Genomic DNA, 26,602 nt, shown 5'->3' on the forward strand with positions numbered 1-26,602 from the left:
GTTTAAGTAATACTTTAAATGCTTTACAAATCCAAACATCACTAGAGACAAATGTAAATACTGTTACAACAGCTACAGGAACCCTTTGGATAGACTTGCTGAAAATCAGCATTTACTGAGAAACAGCTAAAAAGGGAGTATGAGTATACTGTTACCGTGCCTTAATTACTGTATTGCTGAGAGCTCTGCAGCTGGAACTAATTAACCAAAAAACACCCGAACCACCTCTTGAGATGTTCAGGGAGAGCTTTTCCCTTGCATGTGTTTCCACAGGTTGCACGAAGTTCTCAGAGCTGCCTCCACAACTGCAAGAGCAGAATGTGAAGGACAGGATCGCTGAAGTTTTCATGTGTGCCTAACAGCAGCCGTGAGCCAACTGGGCTTAGCCTGTATCTATCCTCCTGCTACCCCATTCCCAAGGTGTATGAAGAAGCTTTCAAGGTCATTTAGTTGTCCACTGGTCATGATCCTGTAAGACTGAGTTTGTGCAAAAGGGCTGAAAATATTCCTGTTTCAACCCCTTATCTGGCAAAAGGCAGGTATTTGTGTTTTATCTTCACATTGCTACCTTCACCTACATTATTACAAGACAGCTGCATCATAGAAATCTGAAGCAGAAAAGTTGCCATTTACTTTACATGTCATAGGAGCAAATTTCTACAGGGAACTGTGGACAGTGATGGCCATTTTGTATTTATACCACTTAACCTCACTGAATATTCTCTGTTCAGTTACAATTTTTAAGATTTTGTTCTAGAAAACGTGGCTTCTTTTGAAGTACAAAGATCAAAATAATCATGTGAATGCCTGAATGTTGTATAAGCTCAAGCAGACAGTATGTAAGAACACAAAAAAGCAGTTCTAAAGAGTCAGAGGAATTACTTAACGAAGACATAAAAATGAGCAAGTCCATTTCTCAACGTGAAGAGGAAGCCTGTCAAAATCTACAGGGCTGCTTGACAATCAAACTATAACAAGAATGTTCAAAGATGGCAAAGCCACAGCAGAAAAAAAAATATTATTTTTTTTTGCAATCCACATTTCCCACAATTTTTATACCAAAATCTCTCCTCTTCCAAGGAGCAGAACAGGATTGCAGATCACAAAGATTTTAAAAGGACTCTAAGTATGAAATAGCTCAACTATCAATTGCAGTGAGCAACCACTTGCAAATCACTCAGTGCTATAGGAATGGGAGATGGCAAATATAACTAGCATTTTCTCAAAATTCTTGGGGGGGGAAGCCAGGTACCATCAAACAGGACATCTAACATCTGATCGTAACAGAGAACTTGCAACCACATATATAACATTTTGCTAAAGAGGCAAGGAAGCCTTAGGTATGGTAAATCATGATCTATTGGGTTTCTTTCAAGGCGTCAGCAAGCCCAGAGACAGGGAAATATGACTGACGTAATTTACTTCACTGCCAAATTGTTTTGGCAAAGTCACTCACCAGAGCTCCTTCTTTTTTTTTTTTTAAAAAAAAAAAAGGCAGCTAAACTTTTTTTTTAGAGGAAACATATTAGAGTAAGTGTCCTTGCACTAGAAGCCTGATAGGGATGGCTGCCAACAGGCCCTGGTGTTCGACACACACAGTCTGGAAGATTGATCAAGGAGCAAGGTGACAAAGCTTGCCAACAATATTAAGATATTCAAGGTAATAAAAAATGAAAGACAATTGTGAAGAGCTACATAAGAACTTAATAAACCTGAGTTCTGGTTTATAAAATGTCAGACCAAAGTCAACACAGATAAAGTTTAAAAAAGGAAGACAACAACTAACAAGAAGGTCAGAAGTCTGCAGTAGCTTCCATACAACAAAAAATCCTGGGATTCGCCAAGTTAGCAAAAGATGAGTGGAAGGAAAAAGAGGAGCAATGACAGAAATTTATAAAAAATGAGTGGCAGAAGTTTAATAAAAGAACAGCTCTCAGTGGTCTTTCCTCTAAGGACACTCAGGAGGAGAAACAAATTGACAGAGGTATTCCTGTATCCAACAGGCTCATGAGCTGTAGAACCAAAAGAGGTTAGTTAAGACAACCATCAGAAGTTATTAGAAGCACACAGACAAATTTATGAACGAGAACTTCAACAGAGGTTGTCCAAGACAAAGACACTTGTTCAGCAAGTCCCTGAGCCACAAACCGTTGAAGTATCTCGTTCTCTACGGCTCTTCTGTTCCTGTTCTCTTCCCTCAGCCATCAGGTTTGGTCCCCTGGGTAGCCCCACCTCCGGGCTGATCTGCTATGGCTGCTGTTAGTTGTTTGCACATGTTTTGTTTTCCCCTTTTCTGTTGTTCCAATGAATGCTGCGTTTACTTGGCACGTTTTCCACTTGAGGAAGTGGAAGGAGTACGCCAAGTTTCCCAGCAGTTGTCCCTTTAAGTGGCAATAGCAGCATAAAATTGCCTCAGGTCCACTTTGCTTCAGTTCTCTAGTTCATAATCACACATAACAACAACCAGGTTTTATGGAATACCTCTACTTTTTAGTGTTATTTGGTTAACACAACATTTTAATGACAAATTACAGCTGGATTAGGTTATGTTACATTAACAGACTACAATATGAGTTAAAAATAAATGTTCTTACCCCTGGAATGACTACAGTCCCAACTCCATTTTTCAGTTTCGATCTACCTCTGCCACCTCGTCCCGAAAGACCTGCACCACGAGGCCTCCGCTTCCCTGGGAATCCTGATCCACGGCCCTATTCAATATAAGATAACGATTTAAATGCAATCTGAAATCCTTTTGTTATAAGGGATTCAAACTTGTTCAATGTATCTAGGGAAAAATACAAGTAAAAAAACCAAAACCTATGGTTTCAAGCATATAAGGGCACACTACACCACAGTCATCAAGTTACTGCACAAGTCATTGCGAATTACCTCGAACTCCTGTAACTACTTACATGAATTAATACGATCACCTTTATCATCAGTGAGAATGCAGCCAAACCCAGAAATGTTTATTTTCTGTTTGGGATTAACTGGAAATATGGAAATACTATCTTTTCCACATTGCTAAGTACCCAAAGTAAATACCCTCTATTGTATGATTCACTTTTTTTTAAACAGCCATCTCGATCAGATGAGTTCTGCTTGTGGTCTGGACCCTTGATTAATTGCAATCATAGATACTTTTCTTATGCTAATAATGATCAAGCAAACACTGGAGTTTGTTAGGGCTCAATCCTGTTCCCAAAGTGAAGCAGGAGCTGGCTCCACTGAACTCTCTTAATTCAGCAGATACAGAAAGAGCTTTTTATATTAATTATATCAATCATACTCAGATCAATACGCCCCGTAACAGTATACTTCTCTTAGAAAATACACACTTCTTTGAGACACCACCTTTTCCCTCTTTCCTTATTTTATATGCAGAGACATACAGCTGTGGTGCTTCTGCGCTCTTGGAGCATTCACAAATATGTTCAATTACAATTTACTGCAGAAAAGCAAATATATATATATATATATTTAATAATAATAATAATTACCTGATATTGCTCCTGTGACTCAGTTTGATTTTTTTTTTTTTAATTATTATTTCAAAATGAAATGGATACAAACTGTAAGAGGAACTCCCTCATTGCTTCAAGACAGAAAACGAACACCCTGACAATGTCCCTGAGTTCTGGCCATATGTCATGCACCTTCACAGAGCTTGTATTTCAGAGCTCTGCTCTCTGTAAATGCCAATAATTATAGTATACATCCAAGAGAGCATCTCTCCTGCTACCAAATAAGCGAGATTATTAATTGATTTCAAATATGTGAATAATCTCTGCTCCTAAAATAGCCCAAATCCATCCACAGAGTATCCAGGATGTGCATGTATCTAAAAATTTGCTGGAGACTACTTTTAATGCCAAGACAAAGCATTTACTCAATGAAATGATGTTGATTGAGCAACAAAGCTCCTTGGGACAGTGTCACCAACATACATGAACAGTTTCTGCTGACAGAGTTGGGAGCTCTGTGGATGGAAAGCAGCATGATGGGCTCAGTGTTACCAACAGGATTTTTCTAATACAGAAATTCCTGATTTAAAGACGATATACAAGTTTATGGTCAAAAATCAAGGGGGAATTCAGGTATCCCAATGTTAATTTTTTATCAACATCCATCTATTTCAACTGATTTACTCTTACAAAATGAGGTGATGTAAGGCAACACTACTTTAGGAAGTGAGAGGAAGGACACCACTGATGGCTCAAGAATTTGTATGTAGTAAAGGTGAAGGGATAATGTTGTCCTTACATATATATGGAGTTAATACATATGCACAGACAGGACATACAAGCATCAATTCTTATTAAAATGGATACTTTTCGGACATGTTTCTTATGCTGTATCGTTCAGATCACATATCAGTAGTGTTATTTTCACGGAGCTAGTAGGAATAAGCACATACTTGTACCAATGTTAATGCTGAACAGTAAGCTGGAAATTAATGCTTGAAGCAGCAAAAGCTAAGCTAATGTCAAATTAAAATAAAAATAGCATGAGTGTTAAAGTGAGATGGAAATAACTTATTTGGAACCTACAGCTATTTGTTAGTGTTTCATCATTTAAATTTTTGGTCATTAAAAAACCTAAATTCCATTTAGTTTCTGCGGGTATTTTGAATGACAACCAGCACTGTGGATGCAGGCTTTGGTCCATCCAATAGGCAGGAATGGTGTTCTTTATTCCCCCATAAGCTAAAAACGCTGTCACTTTGAATCCACTCTCTGCAAGGCTTCTCCACAGCAACCAATTCAAGCCCCACCTCAGAGCTCTGCTCCTTTCAGCGCCTGCCTTACCTTCCTGCCAGTCTTAAGGACATTTTCTTTCTCACCTAACTTACTTTGACAGCTATGTAAAGCCAACCACAAAAAATAAAGTAGTAAGCACACACAAAAAATGGCATTACAAACTAGTCTTTGCCATGTGAAATCAGGGCAATGCCATCTTATCGTACACTCTGGAAAGCAGATTTTTTTTTCTTTACCCTGAAAGCTCCAGAGTTTTAATGATTTTTAAATGTCTTAAGCAGTACTAGAACGGAAGATTAATTCAATTGTGATATACAGAATGTCATCAGCAGTCTCTGCAGCAGAAAGATAGCAATGGATACAGGAAAATAAATTCAAATTATTTACCACTTTGATGCTCCAAATGGCACTGCCAGGAAGCTGTCTGGATTTAAAAATGTCCCGACCTTCTGAAATGTCTGGGGACCAGGAAGGTGGGCTGACTGTATTATTGGTACTCCAAGCCCCCTAGGACACGGTGGGTGAGAAAATAGATGTATAAAACTTGGCAACATAAAAAAAAAAAAAAAGAAAAGAAAAGAAAAAAGCAAGCAACAAAAAAATCTGAAAAGCAAAGCACATGCAGGCATAGGCATTTCTGTGTTAACGAGTAAATTAGTTCACACTGAGTGAGAGGGAGGCGGGAGATTTTTAGGCTGTCATTGAAACTTACACTAGAACAAATATAGCAAACTTCAAAGCGCTGGTTAAGTACAACAACATGAGCTTTATAAACAAAACATTAATACAAATACAAAGCAATCCATCATAACAACAACAAGTTACATCCCCAAATTGTATGGCATCAAACTGAGGAGGGAGGGCTTTAAGGGTCCCCTTTTGCACTTCAAATCCCATTTTCAGAGAACAAATGTCCTTAGCCGACTTTTGAGCCTGAACAACTGACAAGCACGGCGATGACTAGTCTGAGAGGCACATGAAAGACAAGGAATATAAACAAGCCATAGAAGAAAAATAATAAAAAAGTAACCAAAGTAATTAAAACATCTCCCTCCTGCATGTTTGCCACAAATAAACCATTCCTAAATCCCACTACTAAGGTTGTATCACCCTGATGTTTTCATGTTACAGTGTTATCAAACAATAACGTTGTTATAAACATGTAATAATACACATCTATACAGTGTACCTACAAACTCTTTTCAAGCTCCTGATGATATTATTATCCCTATTGATGTAGTTCCCACCATGGTGACATGTCCTGGACCTCTTCACAAGAAATATGGCCAAGAAGAAAGTGCTGAGATGTACACAAGAAGATACTACAATTCCTCATACAAATTAAAATCTAACCCTAAATAAATTGAACCCTAAATAAAGGCTGCAGGAGTGAGCCATCGATGACAATAAATACCTCCATTCCAAACTTGCAAGTGAGTGTAATGGAAGGATAATACATTTCCCTAATTTTATGTTTGTGAGAAGAAGAAATAAATAATACTAAGATGAGAAGTAAAGCAGATGAGAAGCTGTACAGGTTTACCAGCTCACGAATGCCATTCAGCAGTAGGACAGCATGCATGATATGGAAAAACCTCATGACCACTCGTAGTCCCAACTATTCACGCATGCTGACTGCTCACGTGTTCAAGCACAAACACTTTTATACCTGCGAGCCTCTTGCACGGCTCGGGGCTCCAAGTGGCACAACAGATCACAGAATCACAGAATCACAGAATTTCCTAGGTTGGAAGAGACCTCAAGGTCATCGAGTCCAACCTCCAACCTAACGCTAACAGCCCTCCACTAAACCATATCCCTAAGCTCTACATCTAAACGTCTTTTGAAGACTTCCAGGGATGGTGACTCCACCACTTCCCTGGGCAGCCTGTTCCAGTGCCTCACAAAGATCCCAAAGAAGTATCTGTCAGTGACCTAAAAGCTTAGTTCTGTGTAAAAGTTGCATTTTAAAAACACCAGCCCTGGCCACGTGGTACAACCCACAGCGCGGGCACGCTGGTATTCAGACTAAATCTACTTTCTAGGGTTTTGGCTGTGTCTGCATGGGAAATACGGCACCTAGGAGAAATAAAAACTTCCCAGCTTTGCCCACACAAGGGGGAAATCAGACATGCAGGCTACAAACCGCTTCATGGCTGAAGGACTACCTGCATGTTTCCAGCTACCCATCCTTATCCCCTCTCTGTCTCCTGACCACAGCTCAAATGGCCGTGCCACCAACTGCTGCCCTGCGCCTGCCTTATAACACGAGCACACTCCAACAGCTTAAACTGCAAAATTTTGCTGTCCCAGGGGTTTGTAGGCAGGCAGTCAGCATGCAGACAACTCTGCAGATCAAAGGGCTCGATATCCTCTACCAGGGCACCAGAGGTGAGCAACTGGAGGCAGGAAGCTTTCACGCCCAAGCGTGCTCAGTGCAACGCCGTAATGCTCCTGGCACAGCTGCATCAAGTTGGAAACAGGGATGAAGAGAAAAAAAAAGCTTCCACAGAAAGAGACCTGAGACACCCATCCTACCACAGCCTTGGTGCAGCTCCTCTGCTCAATCCCTGCCTGTTCAGCTGTGCCAAACCCTCTGGGCACCCTTGGGGTGCTTGCAGAAGGCAACTTAGGGCACAGCACGGTCGGCAGCAAGCTGGTGGCACCCCATGCCTGCTGCTGCTGGCTACAGGAACCTCGAGGTGAGTACAGGAGTAGTTTAGGCTGCAGATGTCCAGATTAGGTGAGCAAATCGAATCCCACTCCTCCAGTCTGTAGCAGCTTCCACCAGACAGATATTGTAGGAGTGAAGTCTGCTTCTGTTCTGCCAGGAGTCCTGTCGCTTGTTCATCAGCTCTCCTTCTGTCAAAAATCTCCTGGGTTTAACTTTAACTATGAAATTTAACTATGAAATTTACCTTTGCTATGTTAGCCTTGCTTTTAAAATCAAGGAATTTTCGATTCTAGTAGGATAAAGTTAGAAATTTATTGAATGTAAGTTACAATTCCCTTATTCCTAAAATACATTATGTGTAGTAATTGTTCTTGTAATATGGGGACTCAAAGAAAACCTGCACAGCAAGCAGCACAAAAAAGCCTGTGCATCACCAAGTCTTTCCGTCAGCTCACAAGAGAGGGGATATGCTAGCAAAGGGTCAAAATCCGTGAACTCAGACATGCTGAAAACACTTAACTAAAACTACCTGCTCCCACTCGGGATGTACAGCATTATTTTCCCTTCTAAGAAGATACACTCCTCTAAAGATTAGGTAGAGTGAAAAGATTAAGAAGCAAATGAAATATTCAGTCTGAGCAGGAAATAATTCAGTCTTTCAAAACACAGCGAATTGTGTACGATGCACGAACCGCATTGTTCGGAAGTAAATTGGAAATTTAATCCAAGTTTTGTTGTAGATCAGGAACGTTTGAATTCTTGGTCAGATAAACTTAATTAAAACCACGCACTTCCACAATACTTGGAACAAATGAATTACATCAAAGAGATGCATTAATTGTATTTTGGCTTTTAATTAATGTCTATTGCCACTCAGCACTGAAGGAAGTTCTATTCAGGGCAATAATGAGGTACTTAGACAGAAAAGGGAACTTCTCATTCTCCATCGTGTTTCTGAGTCCTAAACACTGAACAACAACACAGCTGCGAGTAAGTCAGGACAAAAGCAAACACGATGTCATCAAGGGGCAGGAGATCATACTCAATTACCGCTGGCTCTGTTTCATCTACTCCTATAGTACCAGACTAAGGAGTACCACCTAAGCGATAGTGGAAAAGCCACAATTTGTAAGAAAGAACACAAATCGTGACGTTCTGCATTTTTCAATTGGTACAAAATCCCATAAAACACCTAGAAATATGCAGTGAGACATCTAATAGGGATCACCAATACCTTCACGATGAGCACAAATCCCTTTCTTCTATCTAATGAGCACTTTCCATGGAATGCCTTCTAAAACAATACTTAGAGTAAACCAAAACCAGTAAAAGCTTAGTATTCAATATAATTTCATAGATAATTCTCAAGTCTACCTACCAGTCTCACAATGCTGCACTACTTTGTATTATGCTTCCCAATACACAGTTCAGTTGCAAAAATAACTGATGATTCCAAATTTCTCCCATTCATATACACAGAATATAGCCACTGCCACTAAAACATATGCTTGCAGAAAGAAATACTCATTTTTCTTATAAGATTTATTTCAAACTTGCTAAATATCAGATTAGTCATCAACAAATTTCTGTGGTAATCACTTTTGAGACCGCTCCTTCATGAATAAAATAATGAAAAAGATCTAAGCAAAAATCCTGCCCCCTGGCATCAATCTAAAAATTACCTGTGGGCATGAGTGGACAATTGACATAGTCCATGGAGAAGATGTTGTACAGATCCAGCTCTGGGGTCAGCCCTGGAACAACTATGCTGTGCGGGCAGCTCGTAGCAAGCATCTCTGATCTACGAACTGCATTCAGAGTATATCTAAAAGGCAATTTGGCTCCCTTATGGAATAGGATAAGAACAGACTAAAAATGGGACTAAAAACCACGGTAAGCCAATGAGTGAGATGCCAAGCTAGGTGGACAGAGTCCTCCTGCTGGGCTGGATGCAGGGATTGAGGGCTTACCTGTAGCTGAAGGCATGGGTAACAGGCTGACCTAACAAACATCAGCAGCTGATGTGCGTGGGACTGAAGGTTCCTAGCCTAGTAGAGGGAAAAAACACGTTCTCCAAGTGGCAGAAACTGGTACCACCAGAAGTAACTTTTATCAGTACAGCTGTACCTACCTACACATTTTTGCACAGCTCCCCTTTTTGTTCTGGAGTGTTTGCTTTTACTTCTAACCAAAATAGGTTTGGCTGTAGGAACATTAAAGGGGAGAGGTACGGGGAGGGAACAGGTGCTGACAACAAGAGTGGAGCCCTGGAAGGGGGTCATGAGGTCTTTTAAGCAGAATTTTGTCTTGACTGTCCGTGGGATGGGATTTAGTCTACTCAAAATAGGAGCAGGATATAATAGGATGTAATGGTATCTCCGACAAAAGCCTACTACAAATGTAAGCTACTGAGATCCAATACCAGAAAACCCCTCAGATTGTACATTGCTTTGCATTCAACATTGGAACTGAACACCTAGCCAAATATATTTGATTAATAATTGTATCAATAGATTTTGAAGAAAGAGACAATCACTCATCCTAATGCACACACAACACGATAAATTAAATGGAATTAAAACAAATCCGGATCAGAAACTGCTCATTTATATGGATCCCCATGCCTCTGGTGAAGACTGAACTGATGTGTCTTACCAAGCTGAGGAAAAATAGGGTCCAGAGATATTTTTCCCGTTCTTCTCCATATGAAGCCCCATAAATCCACTGCAATGCATTTCTTCCTCTACTTAAAAAAGGAACAGGGCATTCCAAGAAGAGGCTGTATATTAAGATTTAAACCTTCTAGGAGAAGTGGATAACATTGCCATCTGTGGAAGCTGGCTCATGTTGGCATACGCACGGAGTGATCAGACACTTAATGAAGCATCTATTTTAAACCTGTGCAGTCCTGGATAAGCGACCAGTGCTGCAGTGACAGCTCCATTGTGCAACAGGAGAAAGCAGCTCTGCATCCAATGTCGGCTTCGCCAAGGATTGGAGCCACACCTTACTTATTCAACACAAAGAATCCAACCCCTATTTCGTGTGATTTTTCTCCCTGATTTCACTGGCCTCAAAGATGTGTTGCTAAGCTCTTATCTAGCTGCATTTCTTAACCTAGGTCCCAACAAAAAGCAACGCAACAGCATCAGACAGCGAAGAGTCTGAAAAAGATTCAAGACCAAATCCCTCCCCGTTAGTTATGCTGAATTTAGCCTGCTGGTAGAAGGTTAGGCAAACAGCTATTTTTTTCACAAATCAGGTCTTCACTTTCTTTCTGTCCTTATTCAAGACAATTTTTCACTGATTTCCACAAGGTGAACATCTATGCTAGAGCCAAATACTCGACAAGAAGAAAGCAAGCATACTGGGCCTTAAAACCAACCATGTACGTGCTTTTCTTACCAGAAAATCACTATTCACCAAAGTTCCAGCTTAACAGGTGTTCAAAGCACAGGTCAAAGACTACCAACATCAAAAGAAACCTTCACAGCCCCCGACAGGCGCTTTGCAGACAGATCAGTGACTGCAGAAGTAACGCGTCCAGTTCTACAACAGGTACTGCAAAGCTGCCGAGTACCTTGCTCTTTTAAAGTATAATCTGCACACTGATGAGCAGATGATACTACATCAGCACTGCTGGGATTTTGGTTGTTACTCCTCTGTTCCATCTAAACTGTAGTTCAACTCAATTTTATTTGCATTAATCTCAGCACACACTGAGATGTTCATGTCTACAGCTATATTGTACCTGTAATATACAACCTGCTACCACTTTTACAGCTTTTTCCCCCCCTTTTTTTAAGGAGATGTGTATCTATTCCGATACAGGCATTTACAGCCGGGGAGCAGCCTTCATGGTGTCCTAACTGGGCTCTCTGCCAATTAGCTGATTTTGTTAGCAGCATGATGATGCTGGTCCCTGTTGAGAGCAGGGGCAAACTGCGCAGAAAAATAAATACAACTTCTACTGGAACACAGAACAAGACAAAGAGAATTCCCCAGCAGAACACCTGATCCTGATTACATTTTAGGCTGCCTAAGAACTCCACCAACCCTTTAAAAAAGTCATGATAAACTAAGGTAAATTGTTAACCGAGGAAATCAATTCACAGTACACAGTATTAGGAAAATGTTTTTTTTTTTTAAGTGATTGTGTTTGTTTGCTTTAAGACAATAGCACAGCAGAAGTAATCAATCCCTTTCCTCCTGGTAGTTCAATGTCTATTTCGATAAGCTCCGCCTTGCTTGCATGTGAGAGCACAAAAACCAACAAACCAGAGATACTCTAAAACCTTCCAAATTGGATTTCTTAAGTTTGTTGCCTCTGTTACATATTTTCACCTTTTCAGAACTTTGTCTGGTAGCTTAACAACCAAAATTTGATTCTATTTTTGAACTCTTAGTTAATGTGAAAATGGAAAGAACTGTGCAAACTTCATAAAAACATTAAATTACTGACACAGAAGTCCCAAAGATTAAAAAATAAAATTGTGAAGAGAACAGAAATGAGACACTAGATCATCACACTGACATACTTTCTGATAACCCATTTCTCCCCCAGCTAGGCGACTAGGATAGAGAGCAGGATGTTGCAGGAGGCTAGAGACTTAAGCATTCTTTACAATTAACAAATTTAATCCTAGACGAACCACAACAATTCATACCAGGCAGCTCTTGCATGGTATTTGCTCATGGAACAAAACATTAATTATTTGCAACAGCATTAAAAATGTTGATTAAGAAAAAGATCTGGAAGCACGATGGGAATGGAGTTGTTGTAGATTTTTCTATGGAGTCAGGTTAAGAAAGGTTAAAACACTCTGAAACTATTAGCCAAAATAGATGAATATGTAAAGAGGAGTTAAAAGACACAACATTATGTGTATCAGCATTTGTAGCACACGTAATAAAAATACAGTAAGTCTTATATTTTGTTCTAAGCATGATCCAATGGAAATTGTAATTCTAACTGCAGAATCTTCATGAAGTCTCCGACCTTTCTTGAATTTCTTGAATAATTTCTTGAGTAAGTTGGCTACACACTCACTTGGGAGAATAAATGCATACTGTATTCTAACAAATAACTGGATTTCATGTATTATACTGAAATTTTAACAAATATGTGCTTCATAAACATACAGTGAGATATTCTACATGCTTACCTGTCTTGATCTGGGTCTTCCAGGAGAAAACTTCCGTTTGGTGATGGCTGGTTTCCCCATGCCAATTTTTGGAGTGACTGATATGTAAGTCGTTGGGAGAGCACTTCCAGCAGTGGAAGGCAACGCTGGGGGCTGGCTGTGCGGTACATCCCGTGCTGAATGCAAGTCTAAGGAAACATCCGGTGAGGAAGACACGTTTGTCTTGGTTAGGTTAACTGGTGGGGGAAGTGAGGGGTAAGTCTCAGCTGGTGATTTTATGGGTTTGTCTGCAACCGGTGAACTGTTTGCAACACCTTCATTTGCAGAAGCAGTTTCTACTTCCAGAAGAGCTGGTGTTTCTGACTTTTCAGGGGTTTCTCCTTTTTCTACCTCTTTTTGCACTTTTATTATTTCCAGTTGATGCTCTACATGGATACAAACATCTCCTTTACTTTCGTTCCCTTGTATTTCTGGCGTCACAGTTACGGTCTCAGGTACTGAAGACAGAGACCGAGAGTCTACTGTGGATACTTCTGATGCCTCAACACTACCTTGAAGCAGCTGTGTCTCTTCCACTTGTTTGTCTAACTCCTGCTGGATTACAGCTTGGCCGCCTTCCATCACTTCCATCATTTTCTCGGTCTGACTGTCACCAGTTGCTGGTGTCTTTTGGGGAGACATTTCCATTTCAGCAGAGTTAACTTCATCAGGGACTTCTGTTTCCAGTTCTGTGGTCTTTTCTTCTGGCAATACGCCTGTAACTAAGCACAACAGTATTAAAGGCTCAGTATGAAAATCAACAACTTACACAAGTGTACTGGTCAACAAGTACACCTTATGTATTTTATAATATACATAATGTACACATTATGTATTTTATTTAACTGAATTTTATACATACTTTAAAATATACTTTAAAAATCTCTTTCCTTTAACCTATGTTTGTAGTAATCAGTGTTTTTAGCATGTATTCCCACTGTTGAATCCCTTTTTTTCCCCACCCTGGGAACATCAGAGTAAATCATAAGTAGGAAGTTTTCAAGAGCAAACTCAAACTTGCCCCTTCACGTGTTGTCTACAAAAAGGCATTCAGGCAAAGTAAGATTTCATTAAGGTATTGGGGCAACTTCTCAGCTGGTAACAATGTAGAAAAGAGATTTCCAAAGGTATGTACTAGGCAAAGCTCCCATTGCTCTTTTGCTGAAAATCAGGTTCACAAATGAGTAAAAACTACAGTATGCAACAAGGAACATTGCTTTAAAATACAAAGAGCACTCACTAGAACCTAGATTGATTTTGGGGGGGAATCTGAAGATGCATTTCTGTGTAGGCAGCTAGAAGTAGTGTCTTCTTTTTCATTTCTGCTTATTGAAGATATATACTAGTATACGTTTAGTTTTAAGGAACTGTCTCAACACTGCCAAGAAACAAAGAGCTAAGAAGCACAGGACTTGTATAAATAAAAAGCATTTCCCTCCTAGCGCTCTTCCAGACTTCAGGAAGTCACGTGAAATAAAAACAGTTGACATGATTTATCAGTTTAGTCATGTCTTGAAAGACTTTGTTCCAAGTATTTGTCCAGCCTTCCCTGTAACCTAATCAAGCCCCTTTCATTCACAACTTTCTTTGTCAAGGAGTTGCAGTCTTATGTCTAATCCATGGATAACCACATCATTTGCTCTGAATTTGGCTTTGAATATCTTCTTTTGATGGACCTTGACTCTCTTACAGTCCACTTATTCGCTATTCCACTTGTACTTCTGAGATTCACACTGCTACACAAACTCCTCAGCCTCTACAGTGCAGAGCCTAGCATTTTGTTGACTTTTCTGATAAAGTTTTAAATCATGGCCCCGTACCTACTGCAAGCTACGTTGATCCCAAACCCATTCTATTTGTATTCGTTTCTTTGGCTAGTACTGGATGTGTGTTTTTAAGATGCATTTATTCCCAGAACGTAAATGATCAGCTATTGCAGCACTCCCTGTACAGATGAGCTGTATTAAACAAATTCTCTTTTATTTGCAAATGAAAAAATGAAGAAGTAAAAACCTTAACCAAACATACACTTGCAGAGTTACAACTCGAAAACACAAGCTGGAAAGCTCTAAGGTGTGCCCCAAAACACACCACGGGAAATTCCCACGTACCATTTACTTGCAGCTAAAACCAAAATAGACTTGAAGAGAAAGTGTGAGCAACCTTATTTTAACAGCAACAAATAGTGGGGGTTTTGATTTTTTTAATGTAATCCTCCGATGTATGAAAGCATCTGTTTTTCCACCTTATGGAGAAAGCCATTCCAACCACACAATTAAAATGATTTTCTCTTACACAAATCTTCTGAAGACTATCTTTCCTTTCAATGGAATACTACTTCAACCAAAAAATAAACACTATTTCTTGAAAGTTTAGACAGTGGAACCCAACCAATTTGTCCCCTGCTGCTTTTCCAGGCATTTCTTCTCCTAAATTTACAAAGTACTAAAACCTTACTGAATGGAAAAGGGTTCTGAACGCTGTTGTGGTATTTTCTCAGACTGCAAAACTCTTTCTTACCGTCTGTGACGCATCCAACAGCTGATTCTTGACTGGAGCCATTACCAGTAATGGGTTGTTCCTGAAATGTCGCAACCTCTCCACCACTTTCCATCTCCACTTCATTTGTACAAGCTTAGGGAAAGACAAATAAATTGTCAAAATTGACAACTGTTTGTTCTATTAGTTCGGCATCACTAGTTTCTGTCAAGGTTTGACCTTTTGGCTAAACCGAATGATATTTATCTATATGATGGCAGTTAGGGCACATCAGGTCAACGAGAAAGTTGGGGAGGATATATATATAGTACCCCTTGAAGAAGTCTTTTTCTCATTAACATTGAAGCTGTTTTGTACCTTTCACATGGTGAAAAAGATCTGTAAGGCAATTAATTATATATATATGCCTAATTGTGAAAATATAATTGAGACATAGTCACAGACTCCTTTGCATTACCTGAGCAATATAAAAGGTGTTTTTTCAATTTCCACTCTGCTAAATTCAACAGAACTTGTAGCACAAAGGCTTCATTTTTTTTAGTTATTTTTTTTTAAAACAAATGCTACAACGGTTCAATGACACAGATGAGGTTCCATCTACTATCAGCACTTGAGTACCAATTTCCAACCCATTTGTTGAACTCCAACAACACTGACAGTCCATTTTGCTGCTTTAGAACCAACACCTTTATCTACAATCTCCTCATACTAGAATATGAAATTGTATGAAAAAGGTGCTACTGAGTCCTTGTTCAGTTGACAGTATTGTTACAGAGCACAGAAACAGGAAGCGTGTGTTTTTTTCTCATGTAAAAGATTTTTTCAGTAGAGGAAATTCATTAAAATGCACTAGACAAAGCAGGAGCAAGAAAAACAAAGCATGTAACTGCTAGCTCAAGAGGAACTGATCCTTCAGGGACATTAGCACAAAAATGGTAAACGAATATAGCTTTCTGTTAAGGAAGGCCTCTTTAAAGTTCATACAGCCTAGAATTATTAGGTGATGCTACTTTTAGCACCTAAAATCTACTTATAGACTCTGTTATCTTTAAAGCACTGTGTTAGCTTTGAAGAAATGATCATTTAGATTTGTACAGTAAAATCAGATTTGGAGCCAAAGTGTTCTGCTGGGCATAAAACACGGCATGACTGTAGTCATGCAATAGCTCCAGATTGCTCCTAGTAGTTGAGATGACAGCCCTATTCTTCCTTGGGGAGAAAAGTATGCTCGTCAATGTCACTGTACTAGCCAGAAACTGTAAAAGAATTACTTAAAACTTTAGCCTTTCAAAGAAACCTGTAACTTACTCAAAAGGGTTTCCATTAGAAGACTGGGAGTTTAAATATGACTCAGACTTCTTCCTAAATTACCTAAATGCTGCGAGACTAACAGCTTCTACTAATCTTTCAGAACAGGAGTTATCTTCAAAGTCTGAAGTTGCTACTCTAACCTGGTGCACATGTTCACTGACAGAGCTCTTCCACTCATTTGCCTATTGTCTCTGCCCTTTCTCTGAGGTTATCTTTTTCATCGTTTCCTTACCGCTCACCAAACGTACACGCTCACACGTACATCAAAGTGAATGTCTTGCTTATGCAAAACTTCAGTCTGAACACATAAAAGCTACGGCTCTTTTGTAGTCCAACACCTTCCAGTCAAAAATTACTGGGCTTTCAAAAACAGAAACTTATGCGACTGAGCTATCAATTTCTTTTAACAGAAGATCAGAGCACAGGTATTGCTGTTTAGGCATCAGAAGTGCACATGGCGGTGGGAGAGCAGTTAATCTGTTAGATTTTAACCTGCTTCCAAATTAAATGATAATTGCATTTCTCTTAGGACATTCAGCTTGCATGAGTAGGCACTATCCAGCAGAGCACGTGGTACAAATACAGAAAGGCTTTCAGTTATTATTTCATTTCCCAGGTCTTGTGGATGACTCACCAGACTCAGATCAAGAGATCCAAGTTCTCTCTGTATTTCCTTACCATTGCTGAGTACTTTTAAAAAAAAAAAAAAAAAAAAAAAAAAAAGGTATTTTTCTGCATCTTCCCTTTCTGCTTTTTGCTTGGCTTGTCTGTTTAGACAAGAAGCTCTCAGAAAGACGATGACTAATGACAAACTGTTTTGAAAAGAACACCTGATTAAAAGCTGTTTAGTGAAATGCACCTGGCCCTTGAACACAGCCCAGCTCCCATTGCTGTGTCCTACCTGGACAGAGTGAGGCAAATGGGCAGCACAAGATGGACAAGTACCAAGAGGGACAGGGGAAAACTAGATGTCTCCAGGAACATCTACCAGAAGCTGGCTTGTGCCTGGTAGACACAAGTTTCCTGAGAGACTTCTCAAATGAGTACATTTATGAACTATACTAATTTAAAAACAAACAAACAAACTATATAAATTTACAGCTACAAGTTGTGAAGGCTTAGAGCTACCACAGAGGTGCTTATTTGCCTAGGTTTCTAATACTGGGTCCTGGAGCCGAAGACTGACAACATGTTTAGAAGACAGCTAATGCACAGACTGCTTGAGAAGCCGCTGTTTGTTAAATAAAGGAACGGATAACGTCTACAGAATAGGAGTGGCTGGTTCACAGAAGCCTTAGTGAGACATCTGCAGATACTTGGATTTGATGTTAGTGTTTTGCAGATATAAAAATGACATTTGATTACCTGTTATACTGTCAGGTTCAGGAATGAGTTCAGAAGTATCCATTACATCACATGACTGAGTCTGATCCCCTTCTTGTCTACAGAGAGTGCAGATGTAGTCCTTCAGCTGAGACTCCAATTCGCTACCTGGAAATCTGTCACATTCTATGTGAATCCACCTGGGGAGATTAATTTAGTGTGAAATGTGATTTTAGTAATAAAAAATATAAAACACATTGCTAAGAATGAGTTGAAAAATGGCACAGTTCTCCATTCCTCTGGGGAAATTAAAAAAAAAAAAATCAATCAATATTTTACTAGAGGGAATTTTGAAAAAATAAAAATTATATGGATATGTTTGTATGTCAATACAAAGAAGACCGAAACTGTTGCTAAAGCCAATCAGAAAGCACAATATGTGTAGCAATATGAAGATGCTGCATAGCAAGGTACAAAGCACTGAATATGAAATAGTCCACATTCTTTAAGATGCCCAATAGCTTATTTTTTTTAATTATTATTATTATTCTTTTTATTTCTGGCATAGGAAAAAACATGTAAAATGAAACAGAGAACACATGTAAACAGTCTTACATCAATATACATGTAAAAATTAAAATACCCTGCCTATAAAAATTAGGATGATGACCCTTCTTGTCTGTTTACTCATAAAATAGATGTAATCTAAGAAGCAACAGCAGCACATATTTCTCTTTACACCTCACTAGCCAGAAAGGGCAGATAACTGCCAATTACAACTTAGTTGCTAAAATTAAAATAAGACTACCTAATATTGTCCATTGTATTTAGGGTTGGAATATCAAGATGTTGTATGAAAAGATATAACAGCATCACGCATCATGCACCATCTATACCTTTCACAAAAATCCATGAAATGTCATACAGCTTTCTATAAGCTTTAGGCATTTTGGTACCACTTAATAAAAATTAGGATTCTTACCTTTTGCACATGTGACAATGCAACATATCTTTCTGGAAGTCTTGGAGGCACAGTTTTTCACAGAAAGGACAGGATAAGTTGTCTTGCTGTTGGTAACAACTGTCACACACCAAACAATTATGGTGCCACTGACAGCTGGTTCGTGTGCCACACTCAGCACATACTCTACAGTTCTAGAGATCACAAGAATTCATTTGTTAGTTACAATATTTCACAATGTGATAGAAATGCCATTAACTGACATTTTTCTCTTCTGAATTATACTAAAGAAAAATTCGATCTTTAACAATACTAAAAAATTTTCCAGAATCTGGTAACAGAACACGGAGACACTGTGCAACTGCAAGAAGTTTCCTTGAACTACTCCCTTACCTGAGAAGAGCATTTCTTATCTGTCTCCCTATGACTACCACAAATTGACCATGAAATTATAGATATCTTGTGTATACTGATTTCCCTTGTTAACTCAAAATTGTATTTTTATTATTACTTACTCACAAAGTTATTGACAAAACAAGAAATTCACCCTGCCCTCCCCCAATCTACAGTAACCCTGAGCTACAGAACTGCCCTTCTGGAAAGCAAGAAGTGGTTGCATATAACAAGCCTTCGAGGATAGATTACATGCAGTACATTGCACAGGTTTTAGTTTACGTGTGGTTTAGTTCATGAGATCAGCTGTCACTAAGCAGAGGTTATCCACTCCACTTGGATCCTATTCTTCCTTTCTCCCCTGTGGAGCCACATGGCTACACACAAGCAGGCTTCCTCCAGAAATTGCAAGGTATGTTACACGGTTAACACCCATCTGCAATACAGCTAGACCAGCATCATCTGGGTAGCAAAATTTGGCCAAATATAATGAAAAGGAATTATTCTTTCAACTTACTTTACATTTCCAACCATTTGTTGGTACCGAGTCCATAACTGGTTGTAGACAGAAAGTATGATAGCCTTTGTCGCATGTATCACACACCAGCATCTTGTTGTCTTCCCCAGAATGTCTAAAAACAACAAAAATAGTGGTATGAAAAAATTGTTGAAACAAGCCATAACAAAAATTCTGTTTAATGAAAAGTCTAAGTAGAAAGGCAGATAGCTGAGCACATGAGAACACATGAACACCACTTATAAATGGCTCCAAAGAGGATACCCTTAAGTTCACATTTAAGTATGAATTAAGTCGCCATGCTTACTTTGGAAAGTGCTATCAGGGCTGTGGCAGCCAGACTTCTAGAAATCAGCCCATTTTCATTTAAACAAGCGTAGGCAGATTTAATAGCATTTCTGTACTGAAATCAGTTCAAAATCAGTTCAAAAATGTGCTGTCAGCTGTGCATGATCAGGGAACAATCTTTTTTAAAGTGAATGGATCTGAATGCCGCCAGATAGTGAGCGTTCTTGGAAAAGAACACAGCACTGAGTGCTCAGGTACATGAAACAGCAGCAAAGTGGCATTTTCCCTTCATACTGTCCAGCTGACCTGACTGAAGCTGTACAAAATTCTTATCTTTTCTGTTAAACCCTTAAAGAAAGCAGGTGAGCAAAGAACCTTACACTGCCCATCAGATTAGGTTTTACGAGAACAAGTGCACAAGCGGTCACAGTTTTCTAAGTGGCAACAATCATGCTTTGCTGTCTCAGCACTTGTTTGGCGTAACAATTCAATCGTGGTCACTCATATTACTTCTTTTCATTTGCTCAGCGAAGCCTTAGGATTGTTTTCAGAATGACTTGTTATCTGCCTCTGAAAGATACTACAGAACAGCAGGGATGGCCTGTTGCAGTGGAGCTACACCATAATTGGTACACGCACTGCTGAAATGTCAGCTGAACAAGAACCCAGGTTCCCAGACAGGAAAGGTGCTACAGTAAACTAATTTGTTAATTTAGTAAATTTGACCAAATTCCTCCTGCATAAAAGGATGATGAAATCAGAAGCTTTTGCAGCTTTCTTGAACCTGCCAAGTTGAAAATAACCCTGGGGGTAGAAAGTGCAGAAAATCCAGCTCAGCTTTTAGAAGACAGATGCCAACACAAGGATCTGACCAGTTACTTCAATTAATATAACATCATAACACGTATCAGGGCAATGATCTACAACTTTTTGATAAAAAGAACTCTTAATAAAATATACGTTTTAAAATCACAGTAAATCTAAGAACCTCCTCCCCTTGTGTCACAGGAGTCTTACTTACTTGCAGTTCTGGCACACTTTGCAATCAGGACACTGCCAACCTGCTCGTTTTAAAGGTGTAACTTGTATGTCTAGGCACATCCCATGGTAGTGCTGGCCACAGGTAGTACAAAAAAGTTGATCTAAGAGGTCTCCAGGGCTGTCGCACACCGCACAATTTGCTTCTTCCTTTGCTACAAAGAAATCATTTTGCCAATTATTATTTCATTTGAAATTATGAACAATTTACAAGATTTTTTTCAGTAGTTTTTATGCATACAAACTTGATCATTCTTACAGAACTGGAACTGTATTAATATACTTAGTAACCACTCCTTCTGTTTGGTCTTCTGATATACTCAGCTGATCTTCTCATAACAGAAATACATTCATTTTAAACCTTAATAAAAGCCTCAGCAAAACAAACAGGTTTACAGGTTTAGGTCCAATTCTTATCTGGAACAAGTACAAATAAAGCTCCTAGCAGAATACAACAATTATTTATCTGAGGTGTTTGCAACATGGTTGCTCTAACTTGAGCTAAGGCAAGCAAGCCTATCAGTATGAACTAAAAACTGCCAGAAGAAAAGCATTTGAGTGAACCCCTCCACATTGTTATTACAATATATATTTATATATATACACATACTAACTTTGCTGTGCACCACTTTCAGTTTTTAAAAAAAAACAGGAGCGTGAGCATGCATCTTGCTCATGCCTGAACACACAAATTCTTGGGTTCACACACTAGAAAAATAGGTCTAAACCAATGTATTCGTTCAGCTGGTCCTACCACACATCAGTTTTTATAAAACCTTTAAATACAGACTTCTGGTAACCTTATCTATGTCAAGAGAAAAAAAAAAAAAAAGTAATAATCTTACGGCACTCTAATGCCTCCATATCTGAATTGAAAATATGACATTAAGGAAGACAGAATGCTTTCCGTGACTTGTAAGACGGATGCTTTGTCCTTCCTATAAATGTGAGGCCTCTACAAATAAATCCCATTTACCTCTGTTAAATAGCAGTATTGCAGTTCCACTGCTCAACTCTCTGGAGATTACACTTGCATTAAGCATGCTCAACTTCTCATGGCTGCTAAAACAGAGGTGGTTCACCAGAGCTATCTTGCATAGTGATTGAATTTGCCCTGTTTTAACGCTTCAGGGATCAGGTCTTTTCCTGCAACTGTTCCTCCAAACGACTGGGGTCACGGTGGTTTGCACTGAGGAGCAGGGAGTCTCCCTCCCGTGCTCCCAATGCTCCCTCTGCTGGCCCCAGTTACAAACCAGAAGGGAAACCTGCACCTGAAGGCAGCTACAGGGCAGGAAAAGGTCTGGGTTGAGACAGAACTGGTCTATCTTCTGCCAGTTTTTAAATTTGTACGTGTTTCACCTTGCAATTTTAATATTAGACTCATCTTCTCTGAGTCCACTTGTGTATATCTTTATATACATATATTCAACTGCAGAAATAGATATATGTATAGTGTATATAAAATAAAAACGCGTGTGTTAGGTCTTCTTATACTTCATTATGAAGTCAGGAACCTTGAAATTTCTACAGTACCAGCTCCTAAGATCAGTATTTCTTTTTCCATTCATTCTTAGTTGAATCAATTTAAGATCTGAGTATTCGCTCAGACTAGAGAAGGGGAAAAAGCAGAATTCTGTTCTTCCCTCTACATAATACATAAATTTACCTTTTTAATGGAATAAAAAGGTAAATATTCATAATTTTAATTTACTTTCAGTACTGGTTATTATATTTTCCCCATGAATTATACTAGGAAGGCAAAAATGCAGAATTGTACAAGACATTCAATAAACTGGAAACAACCTAGCCTGACTGGAAGGAAACCATAGACAAGTATGAGCAAAATGTGGTCAGTAAATGCGTTTTGTTCTTTGTATTTCTAACAATCTGTGGTGACCGAGGATGTGCCTCACCTGAACAGATGACACTTACCCTAGTTTGGGATTTTCAACTCTCTGAGACATGATTAACTGCATAAGGAGGTTTTAGACCTGGGCTATGTTACCTGGCTGTGGGCAGAGGCAGCACTGTCACGTCCTGCTCAGTGAAGACTCCAGGTGAGGGTGGGCAGGCGAGACTTAAGAACGAGGAAAACTCTGATCCTTCTGCAAATTTCAGCTCTAAAGCACTCATGGCTGCAGAGCGCTCTCAGCATCTGATGGCTGAGGCACAAAAAGCTCAGGAGGCCAGCACAGGAGAGCATGAGGGGTCTCCCACCTACCTCCCAGCACTGCAGGGCAAGGGATAGTAAGGGGCACGGAGTCAGCTCGGCTACAACCTGCTCACTCCTCCCTCCTCCTGCAAGCAGCATCTCCTCTGTGTCTCCCTTCCACACGATGAAGCTCACACATTGTTTTGGCTGCCCTCACCTGTGACACACAGCACCACTCAGCCCACTTTGGGTAAGAAGAAATAAAAGAAGAGTGGGAAGAACAAATCTGACATGAGGGGATGAAAAACAAACCAGGACTTCTGAGGACAGAATTAATTACTTCTCAAGATACAGGAGGATGTGAGCGTTTGGAACAGTTGCTAGCATCACAGGAACACTCTACAGACATCACTTTTAAAATTCAAGTCTCCCACAAGATGGATGTTAAGACTACAGGGTTCCTGTGCTGTGAACCGTTTCCAAACTTGCAAAAATACAAACTGGGTAAGAAGTATGGTCTCTGTATTACAGAATCACCATCTGGTTGAGGTAGGAAGGGACCACTGGAAACCATCTGGTCCAACCCCCTTGCTCAAGCAGGGCCACCTAGAGCCACTTGCCTAGGCCCGTGTCCAGACAGACTTTGAAAATCTCCAAGGAGGGAGACTCCACAACCTCTCTGGGCAACCTGTGCGCAGTCACCTTGCTGAGGTGAAGTAAAGGAGTGCTTCCTGATGTTCAGACATTGCTTCTTGTCCTGGCACTGGGCACCACCGAAAAAAGCCTACCTCCAACCTCCTTACACATTACCTTCAGGTATTTCCATACACAGATAAGGTCTCCCCAAAGCCTTCTCTTCTCCAGGCTGAACAGTCCAAGCTCTCTCAGCCTTTCCTCATAGCAGCAATGTTCCAGTCCCTTATTCATCTCCATGGCCCTTTGCTGGACTCTCTCCAGTAGGTCCATGGCTTGTACCGAGGTGCCCAGAAGTGATCACCACAGCCCAGGTGTGGCCTTATCAGTGCTGAGCAGAAGGGAAGGATCACCTCCCTCAACTTGCTGGCAATACATTGCTTGCTACAGCCCACAATACCATTAGTCTTCTTTGTAGCCAGGGCACAACTGCTGGCTCGTGTTCAACTTGGTGTCCACCAGGATCCCCAGATCCTTTTTCTGCCAAGCTGGGTGGCCCCCAGCACGTCCTTGTCCCTGGGGTTGCTCCTCCACAGGTTCAGGACTTCGCACTTCTCCTTGCTGAACTTCATGAGGTTCCTGTCAGCACATTTCTTCAGCTCATCCAGGTCCTGATGCTGACCAGCCAGTAGTTCCCTCGGTCCTTCTGCCTATCCTTCTTGAAGACAGGTCTGACATTTGCTTTCCTCCAGTTTTCAGGTACTTCTCCCAGTCACCATGACTGATCAAAGATCAGGGAGCACCCTCTCAGTGGTATCTGCCCCTTCCCTCAGGGCTCTGGGGTGCATCCCATGAGGGCCCAAAGACCCCTATTTGCTTATGTATTCCCTGACCCAATCCTGTTCTATCAAAGGTACATCTCCTTGGCCCAGACTTTCCCCTCATCTCTGGGACCTGAGAACCATAAAGGCACTCCCATACCTTCCCTTCCTCTCCTCTGTTAAAGCTACCGTTTGAATAAGTAACACTACATGGAAAAAGAAAACTTCAAACACATTTGAATGAATTACATTTCCAAGTTTGAATGTAACAGCGCCAAACAAAGCCTCCCTTACAAAACGCACAGACAAGGCAACAAGACTACACTGCAGCACACCTGTGATCAGCAGTCAAGTACCCTGCCTGCAGTGGAGAGCCTTTAATCCTACGAGAATCTGTGAAGTACAGCGTAAGCTGGTTTGCAAACAAGCTTTTAGGATGTACAACAACTGGAATGCAAATATTTTTTTTAACATCACCCAGAAATACATCCTATTAGTCTGTTTCAGGAAATATCAAAGTACTCTGAACCTCCACAACTATGCTTCTATTTTTAAGAGACATTCAAATGCATACTCTGAATACATTTTTGAAATAAAAAATTAATAATGGCTTTTAAATATAAAATCAACTTCTAGAAACAAAATAGACTTCATATATATGACATACACTCTCAATCCTGTGTGTAACAAGCACTTCAATGAAACCTTTTACTCGTAGACTCCACTGACATTAATCACATGCTGAAATTCAGCTTGCTCAAGCAAATTTAGGCATCTTACAGGATACTCTATGCTTCTGGAGCGGGTTATCAGCTAAGGAAAAACAACCACACCTTAAATATGGAATTGCTAAATCTCCAGCTGATATGAATCCCATCATTTGAACCGAGTGTACTTACATCTTTCAGGAGCCTGATCAATGTGGTCTGGACAAAGGAGGGACAAGTTACTGAAATCCTGAAACGTGCCTGCTCCAGCAGCACAGGGGTAATGGTACATCTGGGTACATTTCTCTTCACAGCATTTGATAGTGGCTCCAAGGTGCTTACAATATGCACATCTCTGAAAAATAAACACACAAAGCATTCAAAGCCTATTTTTTTTTGGCATTTTTTCAGCCAGCTCTGCTACCCACCTCACTGAGCACACAGGCACCAAGGCCAACAGAAGGGAGTGAATACTGAAGAAAAGAAAACAAGTGGCTGGGATTGCGCCTTTCAGTGGCTCTCTCAGAACTTTCCAACTTCAAATGTTCAGCGAAACCCACCCTAAACATGCCCTGATGACTGAGGTTCTTCTTGTCACCGAAGAGCACTTTTTCTTCTATCTGTTACCTAACTTTAGTGATGTTTTCAGTAGGGAGGCTTGGACACTGAGTAACAAAGGCAGGCCACACCGTGCTGTCAATAGGCTGTAACTAAAACCCACGCAGTTCTGCATGTTGTAATGTAAAACCGTAGGGGCTGTAATCAGAACCGCGACTGGCAATGAAATATTTTGTTCTATTGAAAACCTTAATGACATCATACGACTATTCTCTCTGGGATGATAAGGCAGTAAATAATCCAGGACTTTCTTGTCGTCTCTCGTTTCAATGCTACGCAAATATCAGTCACATCTGTAAAGAAATCATTTCCCATAAAGCAGCATCCAATAACCCTCCCGCTCGTTAGTCAGGAGGGACCAGAGTCCATCAGCCTGCTTATAAAACATCACCCACACCTTTCTGATTCGGTTAATCAGTTTTTACTTTCTTGGATTTATTACAGTCCCCCAAGCACCGTAACAAGCTTTTGCACTTTTTCACCAAGGCAACACTACTTTTTAAGGATAGAGCTCGGCACTGTGAGATTCAGAGCAAATTTAAGAAAAAAAAAAACAGGTCAGTGGCTCACGGGAAGGCATACATAATGCAAAGCACCAGCTGAGCTCAGGGACTCTCATTTTTCTTCATAAAAATATAGACCTTAATGCTAACACTGCCGTGTTCGACGGCTAGCCCCAGTGTCAAGTAACACCCAGGTATGAACACACACCAAAGCAAGA

The 26,602-nt window shown here is 40.1% G+C and overlaps 1 protein-coding gene across 15 annotated transcripts in view; it reads right to left on the minus strand.

The window, feature by feature from the left end:
- KMT2C (lysine methyltransferase 2C) overlaps positions 1-26,602 on the minus strand; it is a 196,109-nt gene that overhangs the window by 70,540 nt on the left and 98,967 nt on the right. For 12 of the 15 annotated variants that reach the window (XM_084507337.1, XM_084507336.1, XM_084507338.1 and 9 more), the window contains 9 exons: positions 25,456-25,618; positions 20,934-21,105; positions 19,625-19,739; positions 18,736-18,908; positions 17,796-17,953; positions 15,141-15,254; positions 12,603-13,342; positions 5,151-5,270; positions 2,595-2,711 (listed from right to left, as the gene is read on the minus strand). In XM_084507337.1, coding sequence (XP_084363463.1) covers positions 2,595-2,711; positions 5,151-5,270; positions 12,603-13,342; positions 15,141-15,254; positions 17,796-17,953; positions 18,736-18,908; positions 19,625-19,739; positions 20,934-21,105; positions 25,456-25,618 — 1,872 coding nt within the window. The remainder of the gene's footprint in view (positions 1-2,594; positions 2,712-5,150; positions 5,271-12,602; positions 13,343-15,140; positions 15,255-17,795; positions 17,954-18,735; positions 18,909-19,624; positions 19,740-20,933; positions 21,106-25,455; positions 25,619-26,602) is intronic. The other 3 variants (XM_084507334.1, XM_084507326.1, XM_084507327.1) reach the window with 2 other exon arrangements.

Source organism: Aythya ferina, assembly GCF_964211825.1.
Source record: "Aythya ferina genome assembly, chromosome: 2".
In the NCBI taxonomy this organism is placed as follows: domain Eukaryota; kingdom Metazoa; phylum Chordata; class Aves; order Anseriformes; family Anatidae; genus Aythya; species Aythya ferina.